This window comes from Tauraco erythrolophus, chromosome 4 (assembly GCF_009769465.1).
Source record: "Tauraco erythrolophus isolate bTauEry1 chromosome 4, bTauEry1.pri, whole genome shotgun sequence".
NCBI classification, from domain to species: Eukaryota; Metazoa; Chordata; class Aves; order Musophagiformes; family Musophagidae; genus Tauraco; species Tauraco erythrolophus.
The window spans coordinates 81,043,989-81,058,521 of record NC_141468.1 but is presented as its reverse complement, the minus strand read 5'-3'; the positions used below and the strand labels follow the sequence as shown (position 1 = coordinate 81,058,521).

At 40.5% G+C, this 14,533-nt stretch overlaps 1 protein-coding gene across 7 annotated transcripts in view; it reads left to right on the top strand.

The window, feature by feature from the left end:
• The window catches only part of BCAT1 (branched chain amino acid transaminase 1), a 30,166-nt gene extending 17,284 nt beyond the window's left edge, over window positions 1–12,882 (top strand). For 5 of the 7 annotated variants that reach the window (XM_086610576.1, XM_086610573.1, XM_086610574.1 and 2 more), the window contains 4 exons: window positions 4,472–4,557; window positions 6,305–6,445; window positions 7,575–7,649; window positions 12,805–12,882. In XM_086610576.1, the coding sequence (XP_086466702.1) occupies window positions 4,472–4,557; window positions 6,305–6,445; window positions 7,575–7,649; window positions 12,805–12,846 (344 nt within the window). In that variant the 3' untranslated portion in view covers window positions 12,847–12,882. The remainder of the gene's footprint in view (window positions 1–4,471; window positions 4,558–6,304; window positions 6,446–7,574; window positions 7,650–12,804) is intronic. The other 2 variants (XM_086610577.1, XM_086610575.1) reach the window with 1 other exon arrangement.
• The last annotated feature ends 1,651 nt before the right edge of the window (window positions 12,883–14,533 follow it).

Here is a 14,533-nt window from a genome sequence, read left to right as displayed (position 1 = left end):
GCCATGGGATAAAGCCCTGGAGGGACTGGGAGCCCAAGATTGCTGGTTGACTTTCAAGGATCATCTCCTCCAAGTTCAAAGTCATTGCATCCCTAAAAGGAAGAAATCAGGCAAAACCACCAGGAGACCTATATGGATTAACAAAATACTCCTGGCTAAAATCAAATACAAAAGGAGAATACACAAAGCATGGAAGCAGGGACTGGTAACCTGGGATGATTACAAGGAAGTTGCTTGTGTACTCAGAGACCAGGTTAGAAAAGCTAAGGCCCTGACAGAGTCAAATCTGGCCAGCAATATTAGAAATAACAGAAAAGGATTTTATAGGTATGTGAGAGAAAAAAGAAAAATGAGAGACAATGTGGGGCCCCTCCGGAAGGATATGGGTGACCTGGTTGCTGAGGACATGGAGAAGGCTGAAATATTCAACAACTTTTTTGCCTCAGTCTTCACTGGCAACCACTCGAACCACACCATCCAAATCACAGAGGATGTTGGCTGGGTCTGGGAGAGTGAAGAACCACCCAGGGTAGGAGTAGATCAGGTTTGGGTACACCTAGAGAACCCGAAGGTGCACAAGTCCATGGGACTTGATGAGATACATCCACGGGTCCTGAAGGAACTGGCAGCTGAAGTGGCTTTGAGAGGTCATATTTGAGAGGTCCTGGCAGTCTGGTGAGGTTCCTACAGATTGAAAAAGGGCAAACGTAACCCCCATCTTTAAAAAAGGGACCAAGGACAACCCAGGAAACTACAGACCAGTCAGCCTTACTTCTGTGCCAGGTAAAATCATGGAACAGATTCTCCTGGTAGCTGTACTAAGGCACATAAAAAATAACCAGGTGGTTGGTGACAGCCAACATGGCTTCACTAGGGGCAAGTCGTGCCTGACTAGTTTAGTGGCCTTCTACAACAAAGCTACAGCGCTGGTTGACGTGGGTAAAGCAACGGATGTCATTTTCCTGGACTTGTGCAAGGCATTTGACACTGTCCCACATGACATCCTTGTCTCTAAAATGGAGAGACACGGATTTGACAGATGGACCACTCGGTGGATAAAGAACTGGCTGGATAGTCGCACTCAAAGAGTTGTGGTCAGTGGTGCAATGTCTACATGGAGACCAGTGTCAAGCGGTGTCCCTCAGGGGTCTGTTCTGGGTCCAGTGGTATTCAACATCTTTGTCAGTGACATGGATGACGGCATTGAGTGCACCCTCGGTAAGATTGCCGATGACACCAAGTTGTGTGGTGCCGTGGACTCACTTGAGGGAAGAGATGCCATACAGAGGGACCTTGATAGGCTTGAGAATTGGGCCAGTGCAAACTGCATGAGCTTCAACAAGTCAAAATGCAAGGTCCTTCACCTGGGTCGGGCCAATCCTAGGCATAAATACAAACTGGGCACAGAGTGGGTTGAGAGTAGCCCTGAAGAGAAGGATTTGGGGGTGTTTATAGATGAGAAGCTCAACATGAGCCGGCAGTGCGCTCATGCGGCCCAGAAGCCAACCGCATCCTGGGATGTATTCAAGAGAAGCGTGGTCAGCAGGTCAAGAGAGGTGATTCTCCCCCTCTACTCTGCTCTTGTGAGACCCCACCTCGAATACTGTGTCCAGTTCTGGTGTCCCCACCATAAGAGAGACATAGATCTGTTGGAGTGTGTTCAGAGGAGGGCCACAAAGATGATCCAGGGGCTGGAGCACCTCTGCTACGAGGACAGGTTGCGGGAGCTGGGATTGTTCAGCCTTGAAAAGAGAAGACTTTGGGGGGACCTAATAGCTGCCTTCCAATACCTGAAGGGAACCTACAGGAAGGCTGGGGAGGGACTTTTTACAAGAGTGTCCACTGATAGGACAAGGGGAAATGGGTTTCAGTTGAGGGAGAACAGATTTAGATTAGATCTTAGGAAGAAATTCTTCAGTACGAGGGTGGTAAGACTTTGGAATAAATTGCCCAGAGAAGTTGTGGATGCCCCCTCCCTGGAGGTGTTCAAGGCCAGGTTGGATGGAGCCTTGAGTAGCCTGATCTAGTTGAGAGGTGTCCCTGCCCATGACAGGCAGGTTGGATTAGATGATCTCTGAGGTCCCTTCCAGCCTATGCCATTCTATGATTCTGTGATTGGATCACAAATGCAGATTATCAGGTTTTCAGTGTCCAGAATCGGGTGAGCCCTGTGGCTTGTGGAAAATTAAGTCCTGTTCTTTTGATAGTTGTGCCAGAATTAGGACCAGACATGTATCAGAATTAGGAGTGATGCTAGACAGACTCCAGGAAAAAAAAGCTGTTTTTCCTGACTGTATGAGAAAGAAGATACTGCTGCCATACTTAGGAGTCTGGGATGGTTTAGGGAATGGCACTATTGGTTAGTCAAACCAGATCAGAATATATAGCCTGTTCTAGGGCAGCTTTTTGGTATGGCAGTTGAATTCTATTACTTACGTGTGTATGGATCCTCATAAAAGGAATATGGAAGCATAGGTACGAAAACTTATAGTCCAAACAAATAAATGCAGTATTGAAAAGTAACAGACATTTCCCGAGAGAATGGACAGTGAGTAGCAGATTCAATGAACCATTCCGTTTATTTATCCTCCATTTCCCCTCTCCAACCCCAGCTCTTTGAGCCCCCTCTGGCAGAGCAGGAGAGAGCCCATACTGTAGTCAGTCTAGAGCTGTGTATGCACTGGCTGGCAGGCAGTGTTGGTGTGCTGAATTATCTAGCTGATCATGGAAAACAGTGTTAAGCAGCTGAGCTCAACCTGCTCTCTCAGTTCAATACTGTGCTTTTGTCTTCTACCCCGCTGTTAGTTTTCGCAGGACCTATAGAAATATTTTTAGGACAGCTTCTCCTTTGAGACTGGTTCAAATAGTCCTGTATTCAGGGATTTTTTTTAGATAGGGAGAAGGGGACATAATAAAAACATGAAGATACATATCTTGTTCTTTTATATGACTGAGGTAAAAATGAATCAAAAACCTTAATGACTTGTGGATTTAATGAGCAGGATAAAATCATAGGAATCATAGAATGGTTTGGGTTGAAGGGACCTCAAAGATCATTTAGTTCCAACCCCCCTGCCATGGGCAGGGACACCCTCCACTACACCAGGTTGCCCAAAGCCTCGTCCAGCCTGGCCTTGAACACTTTCAGGGATGGGGCATCCACAACTTCTCTGGGCAACCTGTTCCACTGCCTCACCACCCTCAGAGTGAATAATTTCTTCTTTAAATCTACTCTAAATCTGCCCTCTTTCAGTTTAAATCCATTGCCCCTTGTCCTATCACTACATGCCCTTGTAAAAAGTTCCTCTCCAGCTTTCTTGTGGGCCCCCTTTAGTATTGGAAGACTGCTAGAAGGTCTCCCCAGAGCCTTCTCTTCTCCAGACTGAACAACCTCAACTTTCTCAGCCTGTCTTCATAGGAGATAGTATCCTTATAAGATCAAGAAAAATAATGGATTCTCACTGGGAAGAGAAAATTGTTAGAAAAAAAATATGAAGAGTATTACTGTGGGTGTCTTCACTTCTCAGTGAAAATTTGAGACTGTCTTTTAAAAGAGACTGGCTGTTGGAAAGAGTAAATGCTCAGTATTGTCTGATAAAGTCTGATTTGCTGAGATGGTCAGATGGAAGACTACATACAAACTTCTATATTGTAATTGAAGTATTTACCAAGTATGGGTTACCATTTATCTACCATTTCATTAGTTATGTTAGATGAACGTTTATCTAATGTTCTTTCTCAAAAGCAAAAAAAGAAAAACCAACCTAACACACCAAACTAGTTGAACAATTTGAATTGTTGGTGCTTTTGGAATTTTATTAACCCTGCTCTTTTTGTGTAAAGAGAAAATAAGGGAAAAAAAAAAAAAGGATATCTAGACTAAGACATAATACCAATAAGGAAGTCTCCTCTCAAGATGCAATTGGCAAGGTTTCCACTGCTTTACTTGTTCAGTAAATGAGCTTCAAAATTTCTGGTAGATGTGTCATATTAATGCTAGGAAGTAGGTATAGTGAACCCCGTATTCCTAAATTAAGTAAAGCAGTTCAGGGAAAGTTGTGATCTGCCCTGGTATTATAAGACATGGCTTTCCCTCGTGTCCCTCTTTTCTGAATTTGAAGACTGAGCCATTCAAGGGTTCCCAGTAGTTATACAGTGAATCCATAATACACTAAGGAATAAGATCTACTATTAGACTTTAGCCATGTGTTTATTAATGCATTAAATGTGTTTCTTCCCCACCCTCTGAAGTGTACTCAGAAGGTTCCAAACATTCAACAACTTACTGGAATCTGTGTAACTTGTGTTCTTATAGAACTCTAATAAATGTTGCATCTTACTGGGTAGGGAACATTTCTCATATCATTCAACTTCTTTTTAATTTTCACGTTTGGTATAGTATTGGTAAACACTAGTTGAAAAATAGATGAAGAAACAATAGTAGTGTTTCTATCTCTTTTGTATTTGACAGAAAATGAACTGGCAACCCCACCTTTAGATGGCATCATCCTCCCAGGAGTGACAAGACAAAGCATTCTGGATCTTGCACGCAAGTGGGTGAGTGTTTTGACCTTGGCAGTAATGATTTCAAATATCATGTTATAGCATCAATGAAAGTAAGCATTCCTGGTGCTCAGTGTCTTGAAGTTCAACTGGTCTTCTAACCTAAATGGAAACTAAGGGCATGCTAATTCATACATTCCCAGCAACGTCATCAGAATACCCACACCTGTCACACAGAACAATACCAAGGTTGTTAAAGTAGCTCTATGTAGTATTTAACATGGAAGTTCTCATTAAATCCACTGGTACCAGCAACTTTAAGCAAGGAAACAATTACTGTGTGTGACCACAGCTATACTTCAGTCATCAGCACACTATTTCGCCACTTAGTTTTCATGGTCCCACCTTTATTTCTAGGAACTAGCATGCAGCCTAAAATCCAGCCCCAGTCTTGAAGTCATCCGTCTGCTTCTAGATTCCAGTTCTGTAGCATAGCCATCCAAGTACTTATTTGGACACTTGGGACTACCTCATATTTTGAAATGCAGCAAACTGTTCGCTCTATCTGTACTGTATTCAAAGATTTTATTGCAGTTTGGATAAGAATACTCTACAGTCGAAGATTCATCAAGCCCAGTATCCTGCCTTCTGGTTTTGACCAGGCTTATGTTTAGGGAGTAGTAACAAGAATTACACAGGTATGTGTGATACTTTGCCCCTGGTATTAACTCAGCTTCCAGCCGAAAGACCTCCTGAAATACAGTTCACAGTTATATCACTTAAATCTAACTTACAGTGAAGAGAGCTAGGCTTGTACTTCATGGAGCGTGTGTGCCACCTCACCTCAGTCCACTTAAATAATTAGGTGTCTTCTACTCTTACAAAGGTCGTTCTCTTCTTCCTGAAATCCATTCCCTAATGTATCTGAAACTCTGCTTACACAATGTCCTTGCCTCTCTCTCCAAATTCTATCCTGTTCAGAGATAATCATGTTTTCTGCTGTCATAAGCACCTCTTGTTCATGTTAAAAGCTTGCATATAAAACAAGGGCTAAGCTTTATTTTGGTCTGATAGGACAATGAAATCCACATAAATCCATGAAATGAAGATTTCAAAGTTTGATGTTTATTTTTGTTCTTTAAACATGTCCTCTCAATGAGTTGCTATGCATTCTTCAACACTTGTAGAAGGTAAAACACTTCCTGTGTTAAGCTTGTCCAATGTGAATTGCTTTACTTATACCTGCAGTACAGTTCATCTTTGTATGTGACAGCTGTGTGCAGGGTACCGTGTGGAATTTCGCCAGTGATTAAAGAAATGTATCACATCTAGTTGGCATTGCAGGTAGAATTAACAGAACGTATTTTGCTTAGGAATTGTCCGAGAGTGGGATGCAAATCTCTCTTGACATAATTGAGTAATTTTTGTACAAACTTTAGTGTGTCAGAGACCATGTCTCTGTGACACAGGAGTCAGATCCTGTGTCACATAACCCATGGCAAATTCTGCTGTGTTATTCCCTAATGCAATATTGATACTCTGTACCAAATCAGAGGGAAGTGCCACTTAATCATCAGCATTGTACCTGACAAACCACTGGCTTCCTTGAAGGTCATTCTTTTGATTAGAGTCTTATCTTGTGTGATACTAGGAGGTCTGAAAATATTACAAGATCGCAGCCAAAACTTGACTGATTGCCACTAGGCTAATAGTTGTATTGGAGATGTTTTGACATAGAAAACAAAAATACAAACCATTTTTAAATTTTGTATAATTTCTATGGTTGATTCTTCTCATGCAGGGAGAATTTAAAGTGTCTGAACGATACATCACCATGAGTGACCTGATAGCTGGCTTGGAAGAAAACAGAGTAAAGGAAATGTTTGGTGCTGGGACAGCTTGTATTGTATGTCCGATCTCAAATATTTTATATAAGGGCAAGGTAAGAAAATGTCTTTCTTCCCCCTACCCTTTTATTCTTTCTTCAGAATTTTATCATAATTAACTGCAGCTGAAGCAAATAACAAATGAGATAGAAAAGGGGTTCTGCCGGAGGCTCCTGGAAAGATGAACGATGTCATTGTGTTGTTTCTCGAATGAGTTACTAGTATGTTGTCAGAAGAGAACTGCCCGTCTCATCTTTTAGGGTTTTTTAATAACTAAAATCATATAAATCTCAATTCCTGAGAAAAGGAAAAAAATATAGTTCCCAGACTGTTTGAAAACATAGAAAAATACATTCTCCGACATTTCTTTTATTAAAATTTTTTTTCCAAATTTAAGGCACTTGGGAAGGGTGAGGGGAAAGACTTCTGCAGGGAATGAAACTTCTGAGCCACTGCATTCTTTCCTTCTCAAGTTCATCTCTTCTTTACCCCTCGTTGCAGGGAACCCAGCTCTGATGGAAGAGCTGTTTCAGGAGGGTGCACAGCTGCTTCCACCTACTATACATCATATGGGAGATTTCTCCTACACAGGTGGAATCCCACAGGCATTCAGCCTGTTAAGCTGACTTGATGCTATTTAGCCAGCACAGAGTTAGTTCAGAAGGCTGGATTATTGCAGGTGCATATATGGATGTGCTTTGTTCCATTAAATATGAGGAGTACAGTAAATGTCTGTAAGGTGATACTTCTTGAATTAATAAGATGGAATAAATGTATTGATATTATCAGATGCTAACATAATATGAGAGACATCAAGGTGTTTTTGATAAGTACTATAAATGTACCTGTTGTTTTCCTGCATGATATACTTTGAAATTAAATACTGTATATGGTGTTACTACTCTTGCCTGTACAATATACTCTAGGTTTTGGACAGATCTTTTGAAAGGCTTAGATGAGCCTTTGTTTAAAACCAGTTCAACTGATCTGACTTTTCACTGGCTCAGCATGCCTTCCTGTAAAAAAACATTACAACAATTCTTGCCTACTTGTAAGGAGGGCTAGAAAGCTTGATAATAAATATTTATTAAAGTTCTTGGTGATCTTAAGGTATCAGTATGTATATAAAGCTATTATATATATTATTCTCTCTCCCCCCTGCCCCACTTCTTTATTCAATATCAGCATTTGCACATTCCAACTATGGAGAATGGACCTCAGTTAACAACCCGTTTCCTGAATAAGCTGAGTGATATCCAGGTACGGTACTTCCTCTTCTTTAACCAGATAAAATAATAAAAGGTGAAAATTTGAAAAAATCAGAAAATAATTGCTATAGGCACTATGGTTGCTGTATCCTTTTTTTTTTTTTTTTCCCCTTGAGAAAATATGACATGGATGGACAGTGATATGTTTTTTCCTTGTTCATCCTGGAAGCCGGGTGAGAGTTGTAAGATATTACTGTTATCAGTGAAATCCAGCTACTGTTGTCATAGGTTCCTTTTTAAGGGAAAAAGTAGATGAAGCATCTTAATAACCATGATCACAAATGAATGTAGACTAATCAATAAAGAGATGGGTGAAGTAGTAAGCACTCACTGTGCGCAGCCAGCTGATCACCAATTCGGTTTCTCAGCATCTTTCCAATCACGTGGTCGCTTCTTGTTCTTAAAACAGTTCTTTCGTCTATGATTTGCTAAATATCAAATCTATTTGGAACCTGTGCTTGACCTCCATGTCTGGGCGTAGGAGTCAATAGCATTTCAGTTAAAGTCAATGATCAGAACGTAGTGGCCTGTCTTATTTTAGTTGCCTGTTTTCTGTATTTAATGTAGTCAAAGGTATAAGGGATTTGGAGATCAGAGCAGGTTTTGGCAAGTTACAAGCCCCTTTATTTAAGATCTGATTGCAGCTGCTTGGCAGTGTTATGATTTCTTCAACTCAAGTCTGATGGTTACTGTTCTGCAATGTTAACTTTTGGCTCAAGAGGTTCTTTGATTTGCTACTAAAATTTTTATCTTCCAGCCAGTAAGCCCTGAACTAAGAACCTTCTTGAAAGATTGTGAGATCTGCACCACATAGAAATGCTATGAATCCCACAAAATAATCAGAACTTTCTAAGAAAGAGTCCTAAAATTTATTTTTCTTTCTATTTTACAGGCCCTTTACTAGTGTGTAAAATAATCTGTGACAGGGTTCTTCTGGTAAGACCTCAGACAAAAACTACTCATGAATTACCGTCTGCTGTCATATGTTGTTTAGGATAGTATCGGACATTTCTGGCTGTGATTCAGGGAGGAAAGAATTCCTGATATTGTGGTAGCTTTGCATTGGCGGCTGAGCCAACTTTCATGGGGACACTCCATCATGTTTGTGTTGTTTCAGCTGTGCTAACTGTAATGGCTTGGGATCTACTCTTCAAACAGTAGGACTGCTGGCTAGGAAGAGTCATAGGCACCTTTGATTCTAGATTTTATTATTTGTTGAGGAGAAGGAAACGCTTAGTATTCCGTGTTCCCAGCTCAGTTACGTGTAACATTTTTATCGTCTTACTATATGAGAACACATGTAGCCTTTATCCAGAATCTCACTACATATTGGAGTTTTATTTCATCTTTCTCATCCCAAGTGCCTGATACACCTATCTAAAATAAGTCCAATACTTCATTTTTCTTGTCATCATATGTCCAGATTTGTTTCAGGGAAAGATGATAAGCTGATCTTATTGATATGCTTTTCATTGGGATGCATACAGATCACTGTTTCCATAACACTCTGCTCTGTATCAAAGCCACCTTGTTAATATGTCAGGAATCTATCTTTAATGGCCAAAAGCATTTGTGTAACTCCTGTGTTACCTTCTGATGCCTAGGTGATGCTTTTGCAATATATGTTAGGACCTTCAACTAGTTGTGATCAGTGTGAGTCTCCGCTCATCACTTCTAATTGCAGTCGTGGAAAAACTCAGCATCAGAAAGTGTTGAAGCCAGTTCTAGCTCCTTGTTGAGTGTTATGTACTCAAGGTACTAAGGTACTGCCTTAGCAGTTTGTGTCATGAGACAAACATCCATCTTGTCTAGAAGAATGGCTTGTGAAATCCAGAATTCTGTTTCAGAAGACAACACTGGAATATGTATCTTTCTCCCTTGGCCAATAGATAGTGAGTGAATTACTAAGACAAATTTATCCAGCCTGCTCCCTGCGGCTTCCTCCCATGCCCTCCCCGATCACCCTGCTTTTCCACCCCCAGCCAAGGCTCAGGAGGAGGCTGAAAAAGTGTGGATTGCTTCTAACCATTATCTTTCTTGGACCTTTTCACTTTACGACTATGCTGCATATGGACCTTTTTGCCTTATGACTATGTACATACCTTATGTTCATCAATTACATGCCAAGAGTAAATCCGTCACTCCTGGAAAGCGCTGGACTGTTACGTATGTGTTTACTTCTGGGTTTTCTTCCCTCTTTAAAAGAGCCAGGAGAGTTAGAACACTTCATCGTTAGAGACGTGATTTCAAAGAGAATGATGGCTGCTTTCCCTTAAGAGTCAATCAGTGGTTGCAGATTATGTTTCTGCACTTTTCTGTCTGTGGAGAGATGATCTCATATCCAAATGGACCCCAGGTTGTCATACAGAAAACAATGCTGCAACACACAAGATGTAATATATAATATTCTTAAAATGTCAAGGGATTTTGCAGGATCTTTCACAAAGATCTTTCATATATTCTACCAGGAGGGGGAAAAAAGATCTCTTTACGGTATCATTGGACTACTGTCATATCATTTGGACAGTCCGAGGCTGTTACTCTGAAGAACATTCAAGTTCTGAAGAATAAAATGCAATGGAAATGACAGCCCAACACAGCTTTGGTCTCTGTGCTGTGCTGTTGCCTGAACTAGGGTAATGTATCCATTTCACGTTGGACAATGGACATTCTCAGTATCAACATTGTCCTGCATTTGAACCTGTGACCAAGAGGTGCAGGGCTCCATATCCAATATCACGATACCAATTCCCTTATGTACAGTACATGCTTGTTTAACATTTCAGATTATCTTCATTATTGTGTTTCCAAGTCTGTTTTCATGCTGCTCATTGTTCTTCTGCGAGTCTTCTGTGTTCAACAGGATTTATTTGAATTTGAACAGCTGTTCAGTGGAACGAGAGCTAGAGTGGCAAATTAGAAACTCATGGGCAGAACTGATTCCATTTATCATGCCAATTGAGAGAAACAGTAGTAGCACTGCGATATACATTTTCCTTCATATCACTGAGTGGAAATTATGATTACTAAAGGCTGATAAAGATTTTAGATTAAATCATTTACATTGTATACAGTAATGGTATGCTCATGAATGAATTAGTCATAGTACACTGTCTTCTATAACCACTTGAGTTAGAAGATTTAGAGATGAGATTCTTTTCTCTGGGAATACACTCCCTGAAACACCACTCAGATGTTTTCGTGGTTTTGCATTCCATGCTTCGAGAATAAACAAGCTTTTGTTATACCCTTTAAAGTGTAGATCAGGATGCAACTTTGGAAGGGATGGATAGAAGATAAGATATATTGTTTATAATACATGATATAAAACACATTTAAACACTGCAGTCAAGATACAAGTGAACAGACATTTAGTCAAAAACCCTATGGTTTTCAAAGTTACACAATCTAAATGAGTAGGTGAGTGGAAAACAACCAGGGAAAGAGAATGGATATGCTAATTTTTACAAAGCAGGACCTGTGGAGGGAGGAAAGATATGGGATTGACTAGCCTGAGATCACAACATTTTTGACAGAATGAGAAAAGGAAGCTAAATCTGCTTTTATTTCTGTAATGAAAACATCTTGATTGTGGTATAACATCTTCATTCCCATTTTAATTCTGGAAGCAGGTTCAAACTGTAGTCAAATGGCAACTCAGAGCAGCCCTTGCAATTCCTGAAGTCAGCATCAGAGCCTTAGATAATTCTGTTACCTAAAGCCAGCAAAATGTACAAATAATCCCCTGGCTTTTGCCTGCTTTCTGATTTGAAGGAGGCAGGGGTGCCACCTTTTCTCTGAGAAGCAGTGATACAAAGGTCAAAGATGTCTCTCTTCGCCCTTTGCCCCCATCCTCAATAAAATTGCCTCACATGAGGGTAATCCTGTGCTTTGTGGTTAAACTAATGATACATTTGCTTTTCCTTGGTTAGAGTTCCCAGGGCAACCACACTGACATTTGGGAACGTAAGCTGGAAATCCTTTGAACAAGTAATTCATCCGAGGTCCTGTGTAGCAGCATACCAGTGTTTAGTCAACCACATCGCAGACTGCAGAACAGGAGCAGCAGTATTAGTAAAGAAAAGAAAAAGTAGATGGGATACATGTGGAGGTTGTTTAGAGGCTTTATGTGCTAGATTGAAGAGTAAAACACAAGCACACGAAACATCATTCCTTTGTGGATCTAGAAATGTGTTTTTCAGGCTCATCCTTATTTGGAGCTATTGTCTTTTCTCTGCTTTAATGTCCCTTTATCTCCTTTCCTGCTGATGCAGAGCCTGGATTGGAGGAACTTCCTGTTATCCTCTCTGAAGAAATTATTGTCAAGTGATCTTTTCAGCCTATATAAAGCCTCTAAAACCAGTCTTTATTCCTTGGTGAAATGCTTTCAAGCTCCCTGAATATGGTACTGTGAGAGAAAGGGCTCCCAGCTTAGATCTGTCACTAGTCTGTCCACCTCTGCTTTACTTACACACTTGAGCCCTGTGTGCCTTTTTGGGGCTCCCTGGAGCATTGTTTACAGGACTGATGGCAAAGAGCTTTAGAACATGGAGCCAGTTTAACAACCAAAAGTGCTGCCTTGGGACTGTATCCTCCCCTGAAAGGGATACAGCTCCATGTGGTAGGTTGCTTTCATTTCTGTCTGTTGATCGTGTTGGTTTACGTATGGAAGGACGACTTGTTTTATTTGGGTTACAATTCTAACTGTACTCTGTGGGTTTTGTGATGGTTTTATTTCATATTCAACAGAATGCTGTAATAAAAAGCCACCTTGAAAATAAAAAGAAATAAACCCGATGCGTTTATTGGAGCTTGAGCAGGGGCAGAATGAATTAGTGAATTGACCTCAGGGAATAACTGTATTAAATTGATGGAAAGCTCTAGTGAGGCAGGACTATTCTTTATCATCTCTAGCGAGTATCAGTATTGCCCCTTCCTAGTCTACTTATTGCAAGATGGATAAAGCTTCAAGCTGCCTTTAGGCTTTGCTGAAATCAAAGACAGAAGTAAAGGCATAAGAAATAATGTAAACTGCTATCAGGGGTGATAGATATGAATTTTTATGAGGATAGATGTAAAAAGTTACCATAATTTTACACTGTTAATTTTAGCTTTTATTCTTAAACTCTGGTTTTGCTTTGTTTCAGTATGGAAGAGAAGACAGCGATTGGGCAGTGCTGGTGTCATGAAGGTGGAAGAGCTCAGACCCTCCAGACAGAATAGACATGAATAGTGACAACTTCTGTAGCTGCCTGTGCGTAGCATAGTTTCCATATTGATTTGCTCCCAGGATGATTGTTTCCACAATCTGGTGAATGTGAACACAATCATTTTGATTTCTACTCTAATCCTGTTAGTAGAAGCCTATCTTCTTGGTAGAGGTGCTAAATGTTAGCAATAGAACTTTCTTAATGGTTTTCTTAGTGCCTCCTCGTGTCTTATGTGCAGTCTAAAAGCTTGTAAAATGCTCTTCAACTGCTCTTCAGTTTGATTTGCTTTAACTGCCATCACCAGCAGAGCACGTTGTCCTATAACAAAGACATTGCCTGTTAGTTGGCCACAGGGTTCTGTTGACATTATTCTGCCATTTGCTCTGTGTTTGGGAAACAACTAAGTTTAGCCATACTCTCTTTCCTTTCATACTCTGCTTGTATGGGAGATTCTTGAGTTTGCATAGCCCTCTAGATCCCCTCATACGTACTCTGTCATATAGCTGCTCTGTCCTTTAGGCCAAAATTCTGTGAGTTGATCTAGCCTGCAATATGCTCCTGGTTGGCCTATTGCCTTTCCCTCCATGGGGATACGCAGTGGCTGCTTGGGCAGCACGTACCTCTCTTATAGTTGAATGCATCCTTTCATACATCACTTACTGGACTAGGCCAGGCTCTGCTGAGACAATAGTCACCCTTTGTCTGGCCTAGCACAGAGCTGGGCACAGTGTTGCCTTCTGGGTGATGTCTAGAAAACAAGATGAGACAACTGTGGCTGTGAAAGTTGAACCACTCTCCAGAGCAACCAAACCTTTGGATTGAGGAATTTCTTTTCAACACCTAGTCACATAGTTTAGATCAGCAAAATGTTTTTCTCGTTCCTTTCACCACTTGCTGTGAAATGTATTCAGCCTCTATTGACATGTGTATACTTTCATAGGGATTCCCTATTCAAGAACAAGCTATGTGGTCAACAGAAAATACCTAGCACAAGAAGGAAGGAGATTTTGTTCAAACTCTGGTTTTGTTCTGATTAAGCACATACTTCTTCATATACTCCTACTCGATACTCTTTGGAAGCAATTTAGAGCATGTAGCCCACAGTTAAGGAAATAACTTCTGAAAATGTTCACTAGCAATTATACTGTAATATTTATTAGCTTTCTCTTTTTGCACACAGCTTTGTCAACAGCTTTAGGATACCTCTTGCCAAAAAGTATCATCATATTCTGTATCAGTGTTTCAAAGTGCTACTTCAGTGTAAAACTGGTGGAACTTTACCAACAATAATGGCATCCTACAAGAAGTAAAAGTGAAACATTTGTTGCCATAGTTTTCAGTAGAGATGCACCAGTGTTCAGGGAAATATTCAGCACTTTATTTTTTTTAAGATCCAACAGTATCTCTCCCATGCTTTGTAAGTCCTTTGTAGTTACTGGCATTTGTTAACATAGTTCAAAAAGGCAAAATATAATTTCTAATAGCCATTCATGCCTTACACAACTGCTAAAAAGTAGCCTTGTGGCTTTCCTGGGTTTTTTTGGTAGATATTAAAGACAAACCCTGCTTAGCCATAACTTTCTTTTGCTCCCACAAATCATGACTTTTACTATCTTTCATTGCAGTCCGATCTGATCTTTTTAACGAAGAACAGTTGAAGATTCTC